The sequence below is a fragment of the Phaenicophaeus curvirostris genome, chromosome 10 (assembly GCF_032191515.1).
Source record: "Phaenicophaeus curvirostris isolate KB17595 chromosome 10, BPBGC_Pcur_1.0, whole genome shotgun sequence".
NCBI classification, from domain to species: Eukaryota; Metazoa; Chordata; class Aves; order Cuculiformes; family Cuculidae; genus Phaenicophaeus; species Phaenicophaeus curvirostris.
Window position 1 is genome coordinate 26,105,298 of NC_091401.1, and position 20,773 is coordinate 26,126,070.

At 61.3% G+C, this 20,773-nt stretch overlaps 1 protein-coding gene across 2 annotated transcripts in view; it reads right to left on the minus strand.

Moving 5' to 3' along the window:
• The window catches only part of KIF1A (kinesin family member 1A), a 37,905-nt gene that overhangs the window by 8,185 nt on the left and 8,947 nt on the right, over positions 1–20,773 (minus strand). The window contains exons 13-37 of one of the 2 annotated variants that reach the window (XM_069865305.1): positions 20,530–20,556; positions 19,164–19,297; positions 17,913–17,992; positions 17,526–17,601; positions 15,352–15,431; positions 15,002–15,108; positions 14,257–14,340; positions 13,961–14,141; positions 13,796–13,868; positions 13,487–13,580; positions 13,204–13,352; positions 12,739–12,917; positions 12,070–12,207; positions 7,584–7,702; positions 7,416–7,501; positions 6,996–7,134; positions 6,707–6,875; positions 6,288–6,378; positions 5,914–6,032; positions 5,710–5,765; positions 4,948–5,056; positions 4,165–4,231; positions 3,989–4,073; positions 3,528–3,633; positions 1,578–1,604 (exon numbers count right to left, since the gene is read on the minus strand). In XM_069865305.1, coding sequence (XP_069721406.1) covers positions 1,578–1,604; positions 3,528–3,633; positions 3,989–4,073; positions 4,165–4,231; positions 4,948–5,056; positions 5,710–5,765; positions 5,914–6,032; positions 6,288–6,378; positions 6,707–6,875; positions 6,996–7,134; positions 7,416–7,501; positions 7,584–7,702; positions 12,070–12,207; positions 12,739–12,917; positions 13,204–13,352; positions 13,487–13,580; positions 13,796–13,868; positions 13,961–14,141; positions 14,257–14,340; positions 15,002–15,108; positions 15,352–15,431; positions 17,526–17,601; positions 17,913–17,992; positions 19,164–19,297; positions 20,530–20,556 — 2,575 coding nt within the window. Of the gene's footprint in view, positions 1–1,577; positions 1,605–3,527; positions 3,634–3,988; positions 4,074–4,164; positions 4,232–4,947; positions 5,057–5,709; positions 5,766–5,913; positions 6,033–6,287; positions 6,379–6,706; positions 6,876–6,995; positions 7,135–7,415; positions 7,502–7,583; positions 7,703–12,069; positions 12,208–12,738; positions 12,918–13,203; positions 13,353–13,486; positions 13,581–13,795; positions 13,869–13,960; positions 14,142–14,256; positions 14,341–15,001; positions 15,109–15,351; positions 15,432–17,525; positions 17,602–17,912; positions 17,993–19,163; positions 19,373–20,529; positions 20,557–20,773 lie in introns of both variants that reach the window. The other variant, XM_069865304.1, reaches the window with a different exon arrangement.

Sequence of the window (20,773 nt, forward strand, 5' to 3'; positions counted from 1 at the left end):
AGGAGAAGAGAAGCCTCAAGGGAGCGGGGAAAGAGCAAAAAGCGAAGGGAGGAGGCAAAGGAGAAAGAGAGAAAAGCAGGAGGGGACCAGACCGAGCGAGTGCGCACAAAATACCTAGTGTCATTTCCAAACGAAATGCTATACGTGGAAGGCGACCCAACGACAAACACACACACGTACACACACAGAAAAACGAAAGGTCAGAAAGCATCGTCCGTACGGGGCTGGCGCGGGAGCAGGGCCGCGAGGAAGGCGAGTCCCTCTCGAGGGGACTCGTCCCGTATCGGCACCGCTGGCCAAAGCAACTCCTGCGTACTTGGACCCCAATCGGATCCCAGAAGGAGCTCAATGAGAGCAGAGAGGTTTACCTGCTTAGGTGAAAACCCTCTGCTTCCCACCTTCCTCATGGTCCGGCAGCTGGGAAGCGTGCTCGCCGTCCCCTGAACTCTGCCCTTGCTCCCATCCCAGGGCAAGGAGCTTCCTCCCAGCACAGCCCCTGGGAAGGTGCCCATGGTGGAACCAGCCATCCCACCACCACCCACACACTGGGAGAGGATTTCTTGACCCATCCCCTGGTGTCGCTGCGCCAAGAGCTCATGGGAGATGTCAGCATGAGCCCATACGCTCCTGCAGCAGAGGGCTGGATCCCTGCTGGATCGTCCCCCTGCACCTTGGAGGAGGACAGGGTGGAGGGACAACTCTCCCCTTAAGCATCTCCCAGCAGGACCAGCTTCTACCTGCCGCAGGGAGGACAACCTCGCGGGCGCAAAACCACAGAGCTCACCAGGACTTGGAAGACCCCATCCCCTGTCTCCCAGATGCATCCCCCTCTCCTGCCACGGGGCAGAGCGGTGGGATGCCCGCTTCTCGAGGACCTCGGTGATGCTCCCGTCCAGAGGAGCAGCCGGGTCCAGCGGCTCTCGCCCGCACGCTGCACAGCACCTCACCCTGCTCCCAGCTGAGAAACCCCAACCTCAAAGAGCCGCTCCCCGTCAAGAAGGGGCAAAAGAGTCCGTGCTACGTAGGGGTGTGCACACCCCCCATTGGCGCCTGCATATGGATGCACCTACACTTGGGATGACCGCGCACGGGGTGGGTGCCACCGCACCACCCAGCCGCGTTGCCACCACCACCGGGTGACGGCTGGAGGCACCACAAAGCCACTGCCATGCTCCACACCGGCCGCGCAGGTGCTTCGAGCGGCACCAGGGGCCGAGCTGGGGCTGAGGCGGGAGGCGACACGGGGGGCGGCACACTCGGCGCTGGATGCCGAAGAGATGGGAGAGCGGCGAAGTGGAAAAGCAAGAAGAGAACCCAACTCAGGTGATGAGGATGCAGGGGTGCGAAGGGGAGCGGCAGTCAGCAAGAGCACGGCCCAAACGAACAGCGAAAGGGACTGAGTGAGCGAAAGGTGCCGGGGTGGGAGGGAGGAGGGATGGGGCGTGTGGAGGGATGGGGGGCTGGACGCCCAAGTGCTGCCTCTGGCAGGAGTGAGCGCGCCGAGGTGAGACGGGGAGAAAAAAAGAAGGGAGAGAGGAAGGCAGGGTGGAAAAAAAACCAATGGAAACAAATAATACCTAGGCATATCCGAATCAAGAAACTGCCTGCGAAAACACAAAACAATCACATGGTTAGTGTGGGCTCGGATGGGTGGCGGCAGCGGAGAGAAGCGAGGGGGGACCCTGAGCGCTGCCTCCCGTGCCTCCTCCCCGGGCACTCGACGCAGGAGGAGGTGGGTGCGGAGGACAGAGCCGAACTGCTCCCCTGCTCTCGTCCCGAGCAATTCTAGGGGGCTAGGAGGCTGGAGGGGGGAGCCAGGGCTGCGCTGGGCGAAGGAGGCTGCGTGGTGTAAGGCAGCGAAGCAGGGAGCGCAAGCAGCCGGCGAGAAGGGTGAAGCGGGCAGTGGCTCTGCCCGCTGCCCTCCCGCTGCCCGTCCGCGCAGGCGGCTGGGGCTGAAGCACGGGTGCCCGCATGCGGGATGGAAGCGGGGGGCACCCCTCGGCATCCCGCGGGAAACCAGCCGCCCCCTTCTCCCCCCGCCTGGCCCTGGGCAGGCTCGGTGTGACGGGAAGGGGACAGATCTGGCACGCATGCCAGCCTGCGGCCCCGATTCGGGGCTGGCCCTTACACACAGACCCTCGGAGCGTGCCGGTGAGGCAGATGCTTGCAAAACCTGAGCCCCAATTCTACCTGCTTCTCTCCACACCCCAGGTATCTCCAGCCCAAGCTGTGTCCCCATGGCCTGCAGGACCTGCAGGAGGAGGGCAGGAGCGGGAGGCATGGTCCCTGTGCCAGACTACACTAAGGATGCTGAAGATCTGATCTGGCTGCACCTGGGACCGACTGCTCAGGTGAGGAGCCAACATAAAGCAGCACAGCACTGGGAGCCCGCAGGTGCCACCCAGCTTCCAGCAGCCCCACAAAAACCACTGCAGCTCTGCCCAGCCCAGCCCTCCTTGCTTGACCGTCCCCGCCTGGCCTTGCTCTCTTGCCCTCACGGCTGTGTCGAAGCCTCTTGGTCCGACACTCGCACACATCCCCATGATCAGCTCTGCTGCCCGGTTACGGCGTGTTTGACGCCCCAGCGTGCCCAGGAGCTGCCCCAGGAACAGCGCGGGGTGGCACCTCCCATCCAGACCCCTGTCACCCCTCCTGAAAACACCCTGCCTTGGGACAGGCCAGCCTGGGGCAGCGGTGACCCTGAAGAAAACGAGGGAAAAGTGGTCCCTGCTCTCCACCAGGGTGCTCCTATGCCGGCAGTGGCCAGATGCACAGCCCAGGACCAGTCCTGCTGCTCCCTGTGGTGCCAACGACCACCCTGGTCTTGTTGCGGTAGCCCACGCACACGCGTTCTGGCCAGGGACCCCCAGGCAGCCCCTGGAGTTTCACCAGCAGCCCTGGTGCAGAGGAGAGCTCTGCCCATCGCACCCGACCTTCCCCCTGCCACCAGAGCAACCAAGCAGGAAGATCTTGGAGATGAAAAACCTCTGAGCTCGTTGCTCCCACGCCAAACCCACCGGGTGGACACAGCCCCCTGGGACAGGCGTGCAGGGACAGGCATTCCCGAAGTCACCTGGCAGCAAGGCGGGATGGCTCTCCTGCATCCCCTCCTGCACAGATGGGGACCGGCCGTGGGCACCAAGTGGCCTCTCCAGTTTGTTTGCTGGGACGTGGGACAACCAGTACTTTGTGGCTGGTCCTGTCCAGTTGTGAGGTCGGAACATCCTCCCGGCACTGGCACCGACTGGCTCTGCACCAGCTGCCACCGGAGAGCAGGACCCCCACCCAAACTCCCCACAGTGCCAAAGCCCGGTGCAAAGAGGAGAAGGAGGAAGGGGGCTGGCATCCCTGAACCCCGAGACCCTCTCCTGCTCCCCAAAAGTCCCTCCCGAGGCAGCAACGGGGTGGCAGGATGCTGTGGAGGAGCCGAGAGCGATGCCAGGGCAGGAGGGGCCCCTCTACATCCTCCCCAAGCCATCCAGCCATCACCACAGCAGGAGAAGAGCAAGAGAGGAAGCGGCACACACCGGTCATCCTGAGAGGGGTGGATGTATCCGGAGGAGAGGATGTTCAGGGACAAGATGTTGGGGTCGATGAGAGACTCGTCTGCTTCTGGGGTGTTCCGGATCCGACCTGCGAGTGAAGTATGGGGACATCACTTAGGCAACAGGCGGTGGCCCTGTGAGGGTCCCTGTGAGGGGCAGGGCAGCCTGCCTGCCTGCAGCCCCCAGCAGCGCCCTTGGCATTGACAGTCAATGCCAGAGCTCCCGGTCCAGCTCCTGCTCACGGCGCCAGCACCGAGATGCCCTGTCCAAGCAGCATCCCGGTGTCACCTGCCAGAGAGCCGCTGCTTTGCCATTGCAGGGTGGGAGGGGACACGGTGTAAAGCCCCGTGTGAGAACGTGGGTGAGAAACAGCCCGAGAGGATGCTTGGAAGCTCGACAGACCGGGGTTTTGCTTACAGCCCACCCAAACTGGCGCAGCTTACCCACAACCAGCTCCCGCACTTCCTTCCAGCGGATGAGGCTGCCTGTTTCGTGCACCAAGGTGACGGTGATTCTCCTCTGGATGCCCTGAAACCCGGGAGGCCGGGGAGAAGGGGCAGTGGTTAACACAGCTCCTGGTGGGAGCCAGAGCCGCGATGGCATCTTGGGGAGGGAGTACCTGGTGGAGGAGGAAGGTCCCATGGCACGGCATGCCTCCGCGGTGGTCCACGACAGCAGGGATGTAGCTGGAAGAGAGGATTGCGACGTGACACAAAGCCTCATCATAGAATCATAGAATAGTTTGGGTTGGAAGGGACCAACCCCTGTGCCACAGGCAGGGACACCTCCCACTGGATCAGGCTGCCCAAGCCCCATCCAGCCTGGCCTTGAACCCCTCCAGGGATGGGGCAGCCACCACTGCTCTGGGCAGCCTGGGCCAGGGCCTCTCCACCCTCATCGTGAAGAAATTCTTCCTTACATCTAGTCTAAATCTGCCCCTTTCTGGTTTATACCCATTGCCCCTAGTCCTATCGCTACAAGCCTTTGTAAAAAGTCCCTCTCCAGCTTTCCTGTTGCTCTAAGGTCTCCTTGGAACCTTCTCTTCTCCAGGCTGAACAACCCCAACTCTCTCAGCCTGTCCTCTCAGCAGAGGGGCTCCAGCCCTCAGATCATCCTCGTGGCCTCCTCTGGACCCGTTCCAACAGCTCCATGTCCTTCTTATGTTGAGGATTTCAGAACAGGACACAACACTCCAGGTGAGGTCTCACAAGAGAGAAATAGAGGAGCACAAGCCCCTCCCTCGCCCTGCTGGCCACGCTGCTTTGGATGCAGCCCAGGGCACCTTCTGGGCTGCGAGCGCACGCTGCCAGCTCATCATCAGCCTGTGTGGAGGAGCTGAGCCCTGAGCAAACCATTGCACTCGGTACCGCTCCTTCCCGTTCCCCTTTCCAGCAGGACTTACTCGCCGTTGGCTTCCAGCTCGCAGATCTCGAAGAAGACCATCAGGTCATACTTGCACTGGCAGGGGCCGGCGCTGGGCCGAGTCATGGTGCTCAGCTTGGTCGCAGGCACTGCGGAGGGTCACGAAGACGGCTGAGAGGGGATGCTCGCCGCGACATTTGGAGAGGGGAACAGGCAGAGCAGGCAGGGACCGCGGGGAGACGCAGGGAGGCAGCAGGAGAGAGAGGAGAGATGCGGAGAGCCCCATCCCAGGTGGTCGGGGGGACCACCCTGCCTTCTGCAATGCCCAGCGCAGCGCAGCGAGGGTGTCGGGATGCAGCCAGCCTCCCCCATCCCCGATTTGCACCCCCTGAGCCTGCAGCCCTGGCACAGACACATCCCAAACCACACGTGCCGGGGACAGCGGGAGGGATGCTCTCCCAGTGCTGGCCCAGGGAGCTCACGGCAAAGCCCAGTGCTCAGCCAAAGCCCAGCAACTTGGGTCTTGGCAGCCAGGGCACAGAGGGAACCCCATGACTCCTGCGAGACGGCAGGGCTGGGGGGCCTCTGAGCCATCCAGGGCAGGCAGGAGAGAAGGTGAGATGGTGCCACACGTGAGAAGGGGGCTTTGCATCAGCCAAGTGCTGCAGCAATGGGTGCTAAGGGCTTCAGTGTGCTCAGAACCACAGTATATTTTATGGTGCCCCTTAAGTCCTAACGGGTCCCCCAGGGGAAGGGGATCCTGCCCCCCAGCCTGGGGACCACAGGAGGCCAGATCTCCTACCTGGTTTGGAGAGCGGCATCACACGGGGGAAGTGGCGCCGGGATGGCCTCAGCGGGCTGCAGAGAGAACCAGCTTGGTCAAAGCACCCACAGGGATCCCCAAACCCAGCCAACCCCACCTGCGCCCCGCGGGCTCTCCCTCCCACCGCCTTCCCCCCCTTCTGTGGGTCCCCAAGAAGCAGCAGCAGTGACTGCCCCACGGCACCTCAGGACATCCTTGCAAAGGGGCGGGAAGGGGTGCTGCTGGTAGTGCCCGAAGACTTCAAATACAATCGGCTGGCTCTTGATGTATTCAATGAAGGACTTGGTCACCTCCACAGCGATCTGGAAGAGAAGGAGATGGTGGTGGCACAGGTCAGGTGGGAAACCACAAATCCCAGCCGTTTTGGGTGGAAGGTAGTGGCTTTTGGTTTTTTCCCCACACATCCACCTTGTCTAAGGGTGGCTTAGCTGGGCATCTGTGATGGGTTGGGAAAGCCAGGAGGAAGATGCTCCCCTGGGGAGAAGACCCAGCCAGCGGCCTCACGGAGACCCCAGCAGCCGTGAGGAAAGGGGTGTGAGCCCGGCAGGGGTACGTACATTTTGGACATGATAGAAGCCCAGGGGTGGCCCACGTCCTGTGTTCTTCAAGGGCTCCGTCGAAAAGGCCTCGTCATGGCGATGGATGAAGCTGTGGAGGGAAGGAAGGTGGTGAGAAGGGCTGAAGAATGGGGACAGGCTGGAATACGGAGAGGAGACGGGGCAGGGACCAGGAGCAGAGCACATTCTCCCCGGGGCAGGCACAGGGTCCCCCCTGAAGCCCCTCCCTGCCTTTCAGCAGTGATCAAACAAGGTTATGGATGAGCACGTGGGCTCATCCTGCGGCCCTTGGGTTGGCCTCCCCATCCATGAAGGATTCAGGGGGGGACAGGAGGGGATCCCCAACATCCACCGTCAGCCCTGAGGTGATGGCTGGATGATGGTGGGAGACGAAGGGCCAGGGGGCCCCGAGAGCTCACTTGAACTGGCAGAAGATGTCTGCGTATTCCGCGGAGATGCTGGAGGCTTGAAGGACCGTCACGCGGAAAGTGAAGATGCTGCCCAGCTTCAGGTGGTCCAGAGCCGTGTCCAGCGGCCCGTCGGATGCAGGCTTCTCTGGGCTGTCCAGGAGAAGGTCTTCTGGGGTCACTGCAGGGAGGAGAGGGTCCTCAGCAAGGATGAGGGTGCCACCCCATTGGTGCCCGCAGCAGCGCTGCTCTGCGGCAGGAGGCTGGGTGCCGGGGGGCCCGCCGGCCAGCACCCCCTCACCTGCACAAGTGTTGTTGTTGACTTCATCGGCGGAGGGCCCCACGTCGCTGCCCTGCCCCTGGCCTTCCACGATGCGCAGCTCCTCCTGGGAGGTCCCCGAGCGAGACATCCCCACGGCTGGGCACGACTCCGACTGGAACTGCAGCAGGAGCGGGGCTCAGCAAAGCTCGTGGTCCTCCAAGGTCCCACTTGCCCCATCGCCACCGTCCCTAGCACCGCGGCACCTCCAGCTCTGCCCTCCCACCCCACAGCAGCTCCTCTGGGACACGGGCAAGAGCGAGGGCACCGGTGGGTGCTGGAGGGTGGCCAGGGGGACCTCTGCACCCCCATCAGCCTGGTGGTCCCCGCGGGGGAGCGTTGCCAGGGCAGGAGGAGCTCTGGGGTCCCCGGGCGCCCACCAAGAGCCATCGGCTGCCGTACCTTCTCAAAGTGCTGGTCGTCGAAGGATATCTTGGCCGTCCCCGACTGCCGCACGCCGGAGCCGTAGTCGGGGGCTTCCTCATCGGCTGGAGGAGGGATGGGGGTGAGCCGGCGCGGGGCGGCACGGGGGGAGCGCGAGGGGCTCGTTTCAAGGGGGTCCCCTCCTACCTGAGATGGCCTGGACGGCCACGCGCAGGAAGCCCTTCACCTCCCCCTTCTCGCTGACGATGGCCACGCGGTGGACCAGGGGCACGGGGTAGAGGAGGTTGCTCAGGTAGACGAAAGCCCTGCCGGAGAAGAAAGTGGAGGGGGGGGGGGACACAAACAACACAGGGGGGGGAGAGCGGTCACTGCTCCCACCCGCGGGTCGGCAGGCGCGGGTGGCGTGGCCGCCGGTGGCCGGGATCCCAGGTCGCGGCTCACGGCGCGATCGCGGCGCTGCAAAGCAAAACTAAAAGAGAAGGCAGCCAGGGCCAGCCGAGAGGGGCGAGGGAGCGGGCAGCGTGCCGCGGGCAGGCAGGCAGCCAGGGCGGCACCGCCAAGCGGGCAGGGCTCGGCATCCCGCTCCGGCTGCCGCCTCGGAGGGGACGGGGAGCTGCGCTGGTGCCACCGTGAAGCTGGGAGGGAAGAGGACCTTCTCTGCAGAGGAGAGACGGAGAGGGCAGGAGGTGCTGCGCCACGACTCGGGGGTGGCTGCGGAGTCGCCGCGGCGGGGACGGGGGCAAGGCAGGAGGGGAGGGAGGGTGACGAGGGAGGTAGAGGCTGGCAGGAGTGAAGGAGGGGAGAGGAGGAGGTCCTGAAGCCTCCAGAGATGAACCTGCCAAGATGTCCTGGCCCCAGTTCTACCCACGGTGCCGCGGGATGGCTGCGGTGGCCTTTGCCTGGCTGGGAGGGAGGCTGCAAGGTGTGGCCGGTGGCATCAGTGACGTGTGTCCCCCTACCCTGTCCCTTCAGGGTCCTGGGCCACCCACCAGCACGGCACACGGACAGCACAACCAGCTTCTCCCTGTGGGCGAGGAAGGAGCCGCCTGCTCCCCATGTGGTGGATCTGAGCCTTCCTGCCACCCTCCACGGCGTCCAGGTCACAAGGTGCCACGTTGGGCTTCAACACGACGGCCACGGCTCCGCCAGCGCCTCCCGCCAGCTCACAGCTCCCTTTTTCTCAAGCGTTTTGCCTCCTGTTGCTGCCTTCCTCAGCCTCGCCACTAGCCAGCTCGCCGTCTGATGCTCCTCGCGCTCTGGTGATGACACCACGCCGTGTCCTCAGCGGTGACAAACCACCTCCGGCACCGAGCTCCCTGCTGAGCGATGGAAACCTCGCCTGTGGAGCAGCCCTGCGTCCAGCAAGAGGGGCTGTGGGTGCTCAGCACCCCTCCTCGGGGCACCCACTGGTGTCTTGACACGCAGCCGTTGGGTGTCATGGGGCAGGATCGGTGCCGGGGCCAGCCAGGACACTTCTGCTTCGGGAGCCTCCCATGAGGTTGCATCTCCAGGTGGCTGGTAGCGCTGCTCCCAGCATCCCAGGCTTGCAGGGATCTTGGTCAACAATCAACAGCATCAAAAGTGCTTGGGGGGGCTCTTGCAGGAGGACCCAGCCCCACGCTTGCAGCCTGAGCCCTGAAGTCCAGAGGTTCTCAGCGCTCTGGTGACTCCGATTGACCTCCAACCGCTGTTGGGGCTTTTTCCATCCAAAGCATCTCCAAGGACTCACGTTGTGGAAGCAAAGGGGATGATTCCCCATCACCATCTCCTGCCAGGCCCACCTCACCCCGCCTCGTCTTGGGGGCCACCAGGGACACGTGGCTGGACCATGCAGAAATGGGGCAGAGCCCTGTGACCACCACAACATCTTGGAAGTTTAGGGATCCGGGAGCGCCTGCCTGCCCGAAATCACGGGGTGATGAAGCCAGGGGGATGGAGAGGGGAGGAGAGGAGGGGAAGGAGGGGGGAGCGGGGAGGAGGGGGATAAGTGTGTCACTAGAGGAAGGAGGGCAGGGACACTAACCACAAGATTGGTGAGGTGCAAAGATGGCATGCTCAGACCAAAGAAAAGCCTTTCCAAAGGAAGACGAAAGTGAAAAAACCCCAATTTTTGCTAAAGCTTTGGAGAGACAGAGCCAGCAGCTAAAAAACACCCCAAAAAACTAAAAAGAAAAAAATACCTAAAAGAAAAAAAAAAAAGAAAGAAATGAAAAAAAAAAATCAAAGACAAGGATCCAATCATAAACCAATCCAAGCACACTTCACACGAAATGTGGCCGGCAGAGCTGCTGCACGGGGAGCCAAACCCAGGGCAGACCCCAAAGAAGTCGAAAGGCGCTGAGCTCCAGGGAATGAGCCCCCAGCACGGCGCAGGCTGCTGCCGCGGGGCCTCGCTTGGGCTTTTGGAGGGGTCCCCAAGAGTTTTGGGGTGGGTTGGTTTTTTTTTGATGTTTTGTTTGGTTTGTTTTTTTAATATAAGGAAAAAAGGAAAAAAGGAAAAAAAAAAGGGGGGGAAGAACCCAGCTCTTTCGGTCTGAGGCTGCAGGACTCTTACCCCACCTCCACCTTCTCTGCCTGCACTGCTCCCCCTCCTCCCTCCTCACTGCCTGCGCCCTTCCCTTCCCTTCCCGGCCGGGATAAGCTTGGCCTCGTCACTCCGAGGATGAGGAGCTCCAGCTCCAGCGCTCGGGGCAGCTCCAGCAGGGAGAGGTTCACCAGGGGAGCCCCTCTGGCTCCTGCCTGGGGCAGAAGCTCTGGGAGCAGCTCTCTCCAGGGACGAGCCTGCTTAGGAAAACCCCAGAGCAGAGCTGCCAGCACCGCATCCCAGTCTGGGATGGGTAGATTGGGACTGGGTTTGGTGGCCCAACCAGTCTGGCAGCACCTGGTGGGTTTCTCCAGGCCAAGGCTGATGGAACCCAAGCAGGTCTCCTGGCCAACAGGTAGGAGAAATCAAAGCTTTTGGCCACAGCTAGAGCCAAGTAAGAGTTGGAGCCTGTTCCCGTGTCCCCGCGACCTCCCTGAGAGTCTCCAGCAGGGATGACCCAAACCAAATGCTGGGAACGGCCGGCTTCCCACAGAGCCCTCCTCTCCCTCCTCTGCCCAGCTCTCCCCTCACTCCCCTCGGCTTCGTCCCCCCAACTGCCTGAGGACATCCCAGCCCCTGTATCTGGGGGCCACGCTGACTGATGCAGATGGGGTGGCCAGGCTGGTGTCGGAGGCACTCGGGGCTTCCAAGTGCCCTCGTGTCCCCAGCCAGCGGCACCACAGGGTCACCCCAAGCCGGGTGGGACGAGGCTCTCCCTGGGACTGAGACCCCGGTGTGGCTTCCGTGGCACCAGAGATGCAGCTGAGCTCCCCTTCTCGGGGGCCGCACAAAGAGGGACCTGTCTGAGGGGTTCCTGATGGAGCTGGTGGCATGTCCCCTCCCCTGCTCCTCACGGCCCTACCTCGGTGGGCACCTCGCTGCCTCGCCGGGCGCCCCGGGCTCGGCAGCAATCCCGGCCGGCCGGTCACCCCCTGTGCCTCCAGGACGCTTTGGAGGTGAGGGTCACGTCCGAAAGCAGTTCCCTCATGCGAAAGAGCTAGTTCCTTCCCGGCATGCTCTCCTAAAACCTCACCAACCTTCCTACTAAACTGAACAGGGGGGAGCGGTCGTAAAACGGATCCCGGCCATCGCACAGCGGGCACTCCGGAAAGATGTCTTCCTCCAGGTCCTCCGCCTCCTCCTCCTCCTCCTCCTCCTCCTGCCCCTGGTGCTGCTCGTCAGCAGGCTCGGTGATGTCGGAGTCGGGGTTCGAGAAGGTAGGGGAGGGGGTGAGATCAGCCATGCGCTCGCTCATGCATGTGTTGAAAAGAGGAGAGCTGTTGCAGCCAGAGATATCTGAACTAAGGTTAGTACAACAAGACAGAAGACAGGTTAACACCAGCTGTTCCAAACAGAGAGAGCAAGAACAGGAATTTCGCTTTCTTGGGGGGCAGGGGGGGGTTGTTAGTTTTTTCTCAGTTGGGTTTTGGGGTGGGATTTGTTTCTGCTTAAAACAAGAGACGCTGGGAAATCAAGACCTGCCCGTCCGGTGCGTCTCTAAATGAAGCCACCAACGGCCACAAAGGGCAGAGAACAGTGCAGCCCAAGGAACCGGTGGGGACTCCCCTCGCTGGCTTCGCAGCCACCGTGGGGATGGAGTGGGTGGCACGGGGCTTGTCGCCACCTGAAAGGAATCTTTCCACGTGCCGTGGCTCGGCGGGGGACGCCTCCGCGGCAGGGCTGCTTGGCTGGAGTATTCTGCTCAGCCCCTGCTCCCCATCTCCACCAGGGCAGATCCTCATCGCCAGCACCGCACCCTTCCACCCAGCGCGTGGGAAGCACACAGAGACGCGTGGCACATACCAGACAGACAGACGCTCGGACACCACCGCGTGCACACGGACGCGTGCCCACCAGGATGGAGGTGGCGATGCCGTGGGCTCCCACCTCCAGGGGTGGCGAGCCAGGAGCCCGTGCCTCGCGGCTCACGGGGCCCTCGGGGACCCGGCAGCCAAGGTGGAGGAGAGTCAGGCAAGATGGGCCCTGACCGGCACCAAGGGACGTGGGAGACCAACACCCTGCGCCCGGCAGAGTCGGCGGCGCTCCCTGCGGGTCCCAGGCGCACTGAGAAGGAGCCGAAGCGCTCACCTGCCCACCAGCCTGAACCAGGGGAAGCGGTCGTAGAAGGGATCTCCACCGGTCACCACGTTGTCGCAGTCCTCGATGACGCTAGAAGGCACTTCTGCTGCACGGTCATACATCTCACGCATCAGGTCGAGGCGTTGCCTGCAGGCAGAGGGGAACACAGCGGGCAGCGGTCGGAAAGAGGGCTGAGGCCGGCCGAGCCCTCCCTGGCGCCGGCATAGAATCACAGAATCACCAGGTTGGAAGAGACCCACCAGATCATTGAGTCCAACCATTCCCATCAATCACTAACCCGTGTCCCTCAGCACCTCGTCCACCCGTCCCTTAAACCCCTCCAGGGAAGGGGACTCAACCCCCTCCCTGGGCAGCCTCGGACAGGGACCAATCACCCTTTCTGTGAAAAATCTTTTCCCAATGTTCAGCCTGACCCTCCCCTGGTGGAGCTTGAGGCCATTCCCTCTCGTCCTGTCCCCTGTCCCTTGGGAGAAGAGCCCAGCTCCCTCCTCTCCACAACCTCCTTTCAGGGAGTTGGAGAGAGCAATGAGGTCTCCCCTCAGCCTCCTCTTCTCCAGGCTAAACACCCCCAGCTCTCTCAGCCATTCACCACAAAGCCTGTTCTCCAGCCCCCTCACCAGCTTCGTTGCTCTTCTCTGGACTCGCTCCTTCACCCACCTCAGCTTCTCCAGCGTCCAGTAGTGCGTCGCCCCGTTCTTCTGGTCCTGCACCTCTACGGCCACGATGGTCCTGGGGAACGGCCGCTTCTCCCGGTCTTTGGCGGCATCGGGAGGCAGCAGGTCAGGAGGGAGAGGCGAGTAGAGAGTGTCCGTGAGGAGCACAAACTGGAACTGGACCTGGAGAGGGGCAGAGGGGGACAGTGAGCTGCCTGGGAGGACAGTGGGCTCCAGGTAGTGCCTTTGGTGAGCCCCTCCTCGGCACTTCCTTGGCTGCCCACAGCAAGTGTTCCAGGCCAGGTTGGATGGGGCTTGGAGCCCCTGATCCAGTGGGAGGTGTCCCTGCCCATGGCAGGGGTGGGACTGGATGGGCTTTAAGGTCCCTTCCAACCCAAACCATTCTATGATCCTCTGATCTGTGGCCTCTTGTGTGGGGGCCACGGTGAGAGGAGCCTGAGGCACCCACCTTCTTCTTCAGCTCCACGCTGATGGCATTGGCTTCCTTGAGGAAGATGGCGTTGCCCCAGAGCAGGTCGCGGAGGGAGGTGAACTGGTACCACTTCCACTTCCTAAAGGCCCAGAGGGCCAGCTCGAACTCCCGCTCTGTCCACTGCACTGTGGGGACACGCAGGGACAGTCACCCCGCTGCCAGCGGGAGGGCGTAGGGTAAAAGCATCCAGGGGATCTGCAGTCCACTCTTCTTCCACCCACAGAGAGCACCGAATCCTGTGGTGGCACCCAGCCCTCACCTTCATCCTCAGGTTCTTCCTCTTCCTCATTTGCCTCGGGGTAATACCTAGAGTCCATCTGCTTCTGCAGCGCCTCCAGTTTGCTCTCATAGTCCTGGGGGAAGCAGGGAGAGGGATGATATACAAGGTGTGAGCTTCCTCCATGCTCCCACACAGCGGGAACCCAGCCTCCCTCCTCCTTTGGATCCATGTTTAGTGGGACAACCCCAGGAACAACGGGATTGCCCTTTTAGCCCACCCCACGCGAACATCTTCCAGGACTCAGTCGTGCCTGGGCAGCCAGAGCAGAGCCAGGTCCTGGCCACCTACCAGCCTCTGCTGCTCCAGAAGGTAGTTCGCCTCCTCCCGCTCCCGCCGGTACTGGTCCTCCAGCTCCTGGAGCCTGGAAGGAACAGGGAAGGAGACGATGAGCAGCCTGGAGGTGGACACCCATCTCCACCCATCTCCCTGTTGCCCCAGCCCCCGTGCCCTCACCGCTGCTCCATCTCCTGCTTCATGTCGATGCCCTGCTTCTCCAGCAGCTCCCTCTGCGCAAAAGCCCAGTCTACGGGCTCGGCGGGGGTCTCGGCGCACGGGGTCCGCTCCCGCTCCTGACGAGCCTGCTCGGGGTGGTTGAAGCGGAAGACGTGGCTCTTCCCCATGATGATGCGGTTTCCTACAGGGATGCAAGGGGGAAAGGGCATGGGTTTCACGTGGGACAACCTGCAGAGCCCTCGTGGGATGGAGGGAGGAGGGTGAGAGCAGCAGCGCTGGCTGGCGTGGGGACGCACCTGAGCGCAGGATGCTGGGCTCTGTCACTTTTTTGCCGTTGACGTAGGTGTCGGCACCTTCACAGGGCTCCAGAGTCACTATTACTGCAGGGATGGTGGGAGGAGGAGAGAAGCAGTGAGGGTGAATCATAGAATCATGGAATCGTTAGTTTGGAAAAGACCTTTGAGACCACGGAGTCCAACCGTGCCTGTCCACTACTGAAACAGATCCCTGAGCACCTCATCCACCTGTCTGTGAAACCCCTCCAGGGATGGGGACTCCACCACCTCCTGCGCAGCCTCTGCCAGTGCCTGAGAAGCCTTTCGGTGAAGACATTTTTCCTGATGTTCTATCTGAACCTGCCCTGATGCAGCTTAAGACTGGATGTGAGAGGAGAACAGATCCTCCAGCCTCCCCAGACTCATCTCAAAAGTCCTTTCACCCTCAGGTTCCTTCCACCCCCCGGTTCCTCTTGGTCTGCAGGGTGGGCTCTGCTCTGTGTCTTGGCCAAGGGAATTGTCTACAGTCTGCTCTTCCTGCCCACCTTGATGTCCCTGTCTTGCCTCACCACAGCAGCTTCTACGTTCCTTGCACAAGCTTCCCTTCCAGCTAGGGGAGGGCCATAGCTTGCTTGGAGAAGCCACAGCCACCAGAAGAACCCCACTCATCTGAGGAGGGCAGGACTCTTGCCCGGGGAGAGGTGCTGGGGACACGCAGAGGGATGGGGGTCACCAGGGAGGAGGAGCCTCTCCAGACAAGAAATACCTTCACCACCGGTGTTGGTGTCGCTACGGAAAAGGCAGTGCTCTTCCTTAATGAAGTGGCCGCTGAGAACGATGTCCTGCCTCTTCTCTGCATCTTCCCGGCCAACCCTGGTGGGGGAAAACACAGCTCGATCCTTGCTCAGAGCATCCCCTCCCTGAGCCTCCCCCGAGTCGTCCCCGGGGCTGACAGGAGCAGCCCTTGATGCCAGCAGGACCAACGTCCCTAACGAGATTGCCAGGCAAATATATTTATCCCACGTGGCTCTGGCTCTTTGGGGACGCCCTAGGAAGGGTGTTCAGCCTGGGGGTGGCCCTCACCCCGCTGCCCACCCCCCAGGACCCAGCCCTCACCTTGTTATCCCGTCCTTGATGTAGTAGAGGAGACACTCGGACATGAGCGGGTCCTCGTTCAGGTTGACCAAGTGGGGTGTCTGGGAGAGACAAACAGAGTCACCCTGCTGTGTCCCACCTACCCGGGCGCTGAGGGATGTATCCAAGGAGGGAAGGAGCTCAGCAGCATCTCAGGCTCCCCCTGCACACGGACAGGCTCCCCCGCCCTCCGCAGCTCCAGGATGAACTGATCGGGTAGGGGACTTTTCAAGGGGACCGCAGAGAACTTTGCAGCTGGGGTAAGGATGACCTGTGTCCACACGCCTCCGGGCTTTCCTCCTCAAAGGACTGAGCACTGGGCACCCTTCCCCTGGCTGCCTTTGAAAATTCGTGTTGCAAACAGGTCCAGGTGTCTCCTGGGGTGGGACCCTGCTCGCTCGTGCTGCCACCGTAGCCCCCAGCTCTGCTGGAGATGGTGTAGTGAGAACTGGAGGAGGGGAACACCCAGCAGAGCAGGTCTGAGACCAGAGGGTCAACCGAAAGTAGTGGAGACCTGAAGCTGTATCTGAATTTCACTCCTTGGTCTCCTTCCTAATAGTTCCCTCCTAGCACTTTCTTCCCCTGGGTCACAAGCCACTTTGTTCTTGATGAGAGGGAAGTTTCCCCCTCGGCCACACACCTCTCTGGCTGCAGGTACCTGATTTCACCCCATCCCAAGCTGCTGCGGTTGCACCTTCAGGCAACAGGCAAAGTCCCAGCAGTATCAGTAGGTGAAGTTCTGAGTTTCCCAGAAATAAGAATAGAGACTGTAAAAAACATCTTATCAGCCCACTGCCACCCAGCATGCTGAGGTTTCCTCTTTACGACAAGCCCTGGCAGATAGGAGAGACACTCCAAATAGTGCAGGAGAGCTGGAGGTCAAGGGAAAGGCAGGTTCTTCTCCATGACTGGCAGGAATAAGTTGGCTGTAACGTATAACCTCAGGCTGCTCTAGCAGACATGTAGCCCCAGGTTCGGAGGCTCCTCCAGCTTGTGGTTTCGCTCCAGATACGCAAGGCAGCTCTACCTTCCACTGAGCTCCTCGGAGATGGAACCACCCCAGCCATGGCATGCAGCAGGACAACAAAATACTGCTCTGCTTTCCCTTAACAAAACAGGGTTTTGCATGCTACCAATGCCAATTTTCCTCGTCAGCCACTGGAGAAGTCACAGAAGTTTCCACCTGCCAGCCAGCTGAAGAGCAAGAAGGCACCAAGACCACCACAGCAACGTCCCACCTCAAAGACCAACCTGCTTTGGGGAATAAACCCCCACATATTCTACACAAAGGTCTGGGGTCCTAAGAGGCAGCAGCTGAGAGAAGAATGACAAACAAAGATGACGGTGGAGAAATTTGTCCAGGAGCCACGCCAAGGCACAAAAAGGGGAAAATCCCAAAGCCTTGAGCACCCTGATCCAGCAGGAGGTGTTCCTGCCCGTGGCAAGGGGTTGGAACCGGACGGGCTTTAAAGTTCCTTCCAACCCAAACCATTCTACAACTCTATGATATGATTCTATGAAGTGTCACCACCTCTGCTGGGGACACACGCCTCTGCTAAGACCTTTAACCAAGCCAACCAGCACCAGCTGCCAAGGCAGCTCTCAGAGCATCCCTCGGTGTGGTGGGAGGGTCGAGAGAGTGTACCTGGTCCTACCAGCCCGTGCCAGCCCCCGCTGCTCCGCAGGCTTCCCGCGGTGGGGCTGCCACTGTGGTCAAACACACAAGCGAGCGGCAGCAATGAGCTGGAGCTGGAGCCTGGCAGGGCTCCTGGCACACAGCCTCTTTGGGGCATGGCCAGGATTTGCTTGGAAAATACTTTCCAGGATGCTACAAGCAATCGAGAGTACGGAATATTTCCGCAGCCGGTTTCAGGGGCAGAAATAACCCAAAGCATGGATTTCTAGAGGCTGACACTGAAGTCCCACCACAGGGATTGATGGTGAAGCCCCACCTGAACAGGGCCACCATCCAGGCAATGGGGGCTGCATGTTTCTACTGGAGTTTGTGTACATCAACGTCTACACTGAGATCTCTCCCATGGATTTCAGAGCCAAGAAAAACCTAGTGAAATATCTGGGGCTGGGTGACAGCAACAGGGCAAGTTGGAAGGGACCTGCAGGGTTGCAAACCAGGAAGAAATAAGAAGAAAGAATACCTTTTTAGGTGAGAAAACACCCAAGGTGCCTCCATCCTCCCTCATGGCCACCCCCATTTCAGCCAGCAAAGCTTCCCTGAGGGAGCAAGGGAAAGAAGATCCTGTCAAAACCCCGTGAGCCCCTGGAGCCAGCGCTAGACAAGCCCAGGATGAGACCTAAGCACACAGGTTTGCCCCACGATTCACAACCGTAGGGCTTGCTTCAGCTCTCTCCATGCCCCAGGAAAGTTTTTCCAAGAAGACCAGCTCTGTGCAGGCTGATGTGGGGGGCACTGGGGGGTCTGGGGGGCAGCCAGCATGCAGCTGGACTGTCAAACTGCCAGGCTGCCCCAGGAGATGAAGTGCTGGAGGCAAAGTGACTAGGGAACCCCACTCCATCCCACCCACCTCTCCATCCGGATTGCTTCTGTCCTCCGCAGCTTCTCCTCCCATGTCTCGTTCAGCTCTGCAATGATCTTCTCTGTTTCCTAGGGAGTGTGGAGTTGGCAAGGGGTTAGTGTGTCCTACAGGGCGCAGAGCTGCCTGCTCTGCCCACCTCTGCCCAGCCCACTGCTCTGGGACACTGGCCCCAGCTTCAGGCTGGCTTGGACAATCCACGGCAGCATTACACCCCCGTCTTTCCATCACTCTCATCTTCAAAGAGCAAGGCACGAAGAATCAGCCTCTCCATCCCCTTGCTGCCAGCCCACTGCTGCACCACGCTGAGCTGAGAGCACCCATCCTGAGCTGGGGTCACCCGTCCTGAGCTGGGGTCACCCATCCTGAGCTGAAAGCACCCATCCTGAGCTGGGGTCACCCATCCTGAGCTGGGGTGACCCATCCTGAGCTGGGATCACCCATCCTGAGCTGGGGTCACCCATCCTGAGCTGAGAGAACCCATCCTGAGCTGAGAGCACCCATCCTGAGCTGGGGTCACCCATCTTGAGCTGGGGTGACCCATCCTGAGCTGAGAGAACCCATCCTGAGCTGGGGTCACCCATCCTGAGCTGAGAGCACCCATCCTGAGCTGGGGTCACCCGTCCTGAGCTGGGGTCACCCGTCCTGAGCTGAGAGAACCCATCCTGAGCTGGGGTCACCCATCCTGAGCTGAGAGCACCCATCCTGAGCTGGGGTCACCCATCCTGAGCTGAGAGAACCCATCCTGAGCTGGGGTCACCCATCCTGAGCTGAGAGCACCCATCCTGAGCTGGGATCACCCATCCTGAGCTGGGGTCACCCATCCTGAGCTGAGAGAACCCATCCTGAGCTGAGAGAACCCATCCTGAGCTGGGGTCACCCATCCCGAGCTGGGGTCACCCATCCCTAGCTGGGATCACCCATCCTGAGCTGAGAGAATCCATCCTGAGCTGGGATCACTCATCCTGAGCCAGGATCACGCATCCTGAGCCAGGAGAACCCATCCTGAGCTGGGAGAAGCCATCCCACAGGGCAAAGTCAAGAGTCACTAGGTGGACTCTACCACACCAAACCTTCTCCCCTCCAGCAGCCCAGAGCACTGGGCAGCTCTGGATTTTTCCAGCCTGCCCGAGTGCCTCTGAGCATTGTTTCCCATAAGCATCACCCATAATGGGTTTCCAGAAAACTCCAAACCCTCTCTGGGAGCTGAGCCCTCCGTCCTGCCAGGCGCCCGTCTCTCACCTTGAGCCTTTCGATCGCCTCTTCGCTACCCGGAGCAAACATGATGCGCTCGTGGAGGCTGGCGACGGAGGCGGCGCGGCTGGATAAGGCGGACAGGGAGGAAGAGGGGCTGATGCCAGCGATGGCGTTGGTCACTGTGGAGAGATTGTCATGGCGGTGACTCAGCTCTGCCCCTCTAGCATCATTATTGTTCTCAAAGTCGGACACATCTACGGGTGGGGAAGGAGGGATGGGCCAGGGAAAGACACACGGAGAGGAAAAGAGAGAGAGAGATAGAGACAAGAAAAGCTGTTGGGAAAAGAAAAAGAGTGGCCAGGTGCGGCGAGCAGAAAGCCAGGAATTACAAAGAAAAGGCGCAGGCGACAGCAGAGCGGCGCAGGCAGCAGCAGGGCAAGGGCACGTGCACCTCTCCCCCAGCCCAGGCAGCCCCCCAGGAGCACAGAACCGGCTTGGGAAGCAGCTGCGGGAACAGCCCCGGAGCCTTCCTGGAAGCTCTTTTTTGCAGCATCAGATCCCGCAGTCTGGGCTCAGCTCTCGTCCCCAGGAGCGAGCTGCTGCCCCGGCGTCATTCCCCACCAACACCACCCGCGTGGTTTGCCCTGCCTGGCTGCCCCAGGCTGGCTGGATTTGGGGGGCAGAGAATGAGAAGGGGAGGAGAGACAGAGCCTCCCACCCTAGCAAAGGGCCAGCGGACGGAACAGGAGGAGCCGTGGGATCCCCTCGCTGGCAAAACACAAGCCCCTGGGCTGCTGGAGCAGCGCCTTGGCCAAGGCAGCCCGAGAGAGCAAAGGAGGCCGGGGGGGCACAGGACCTCCAAGGGACTCGCCCCCCACACCTTGAGCATCAGCTGCCACCCACGATGCAGCAAAGGGACCCAGGTCCCAGCGATGCTCCTCCAGCCCCCAGAGGAGCACCCTGCATGGGCTCGGGGCGCTGTGCCGGAGGCGGGCAGGAGCTGAGCCGGGGCCCCAAATCCACAGGCAAAACCTCCTGGCTGTGAGCACACACCCCTCCCTGCGGAGAGCACCCCAGCGCCGTGCCAGGCTCCGGCTGCGCTGAGCCCCAGTGCCAGCAGAAGCAGCAGCAGTGACAGGAACCATCGTGCCAGCATGGAGAGAGGGGTCCCCGCGGGGACTGGGCTCTTGGCACGGAGGATGGAGAGGACGCGGGTCCCTCCAAGCACTATGCTGAGCCCAAGAGCCGACTGCGACTCTGCCACCGTCCCCTTTGGCAGCTCCCTGGCCTCCAGGCAAGCTGGGGAAGGCACCCGGAGCCCTTCCCCATGCCGCACGGGTGCCCCCGGCGCAGCCTACGCCTCCCCAAAGCCGTGAAGCAACAGAGAGTACCAGTGATGGGGAATACACACATTTGGATCCTCCCGCAGCAGGATGGGCTAAGAGAGAGAGAAAGGGCAGGGAGCGGGGGTAAGACAGAGAACAGAACAAGAGTGGGTTCATCTCAGTAGGATTTCCAACAGCACACGGAGGAGAGGACACGGGTGGGCACCTCTTGCCAGGCACGGGATGCTGAAGATGGGAGGGGGAGAAGGGGAGGTCTACTGGGTGTAAAGCAGCTCCTCCTGCTTACAGGAGTGGGCTGGGGGTTGAGAA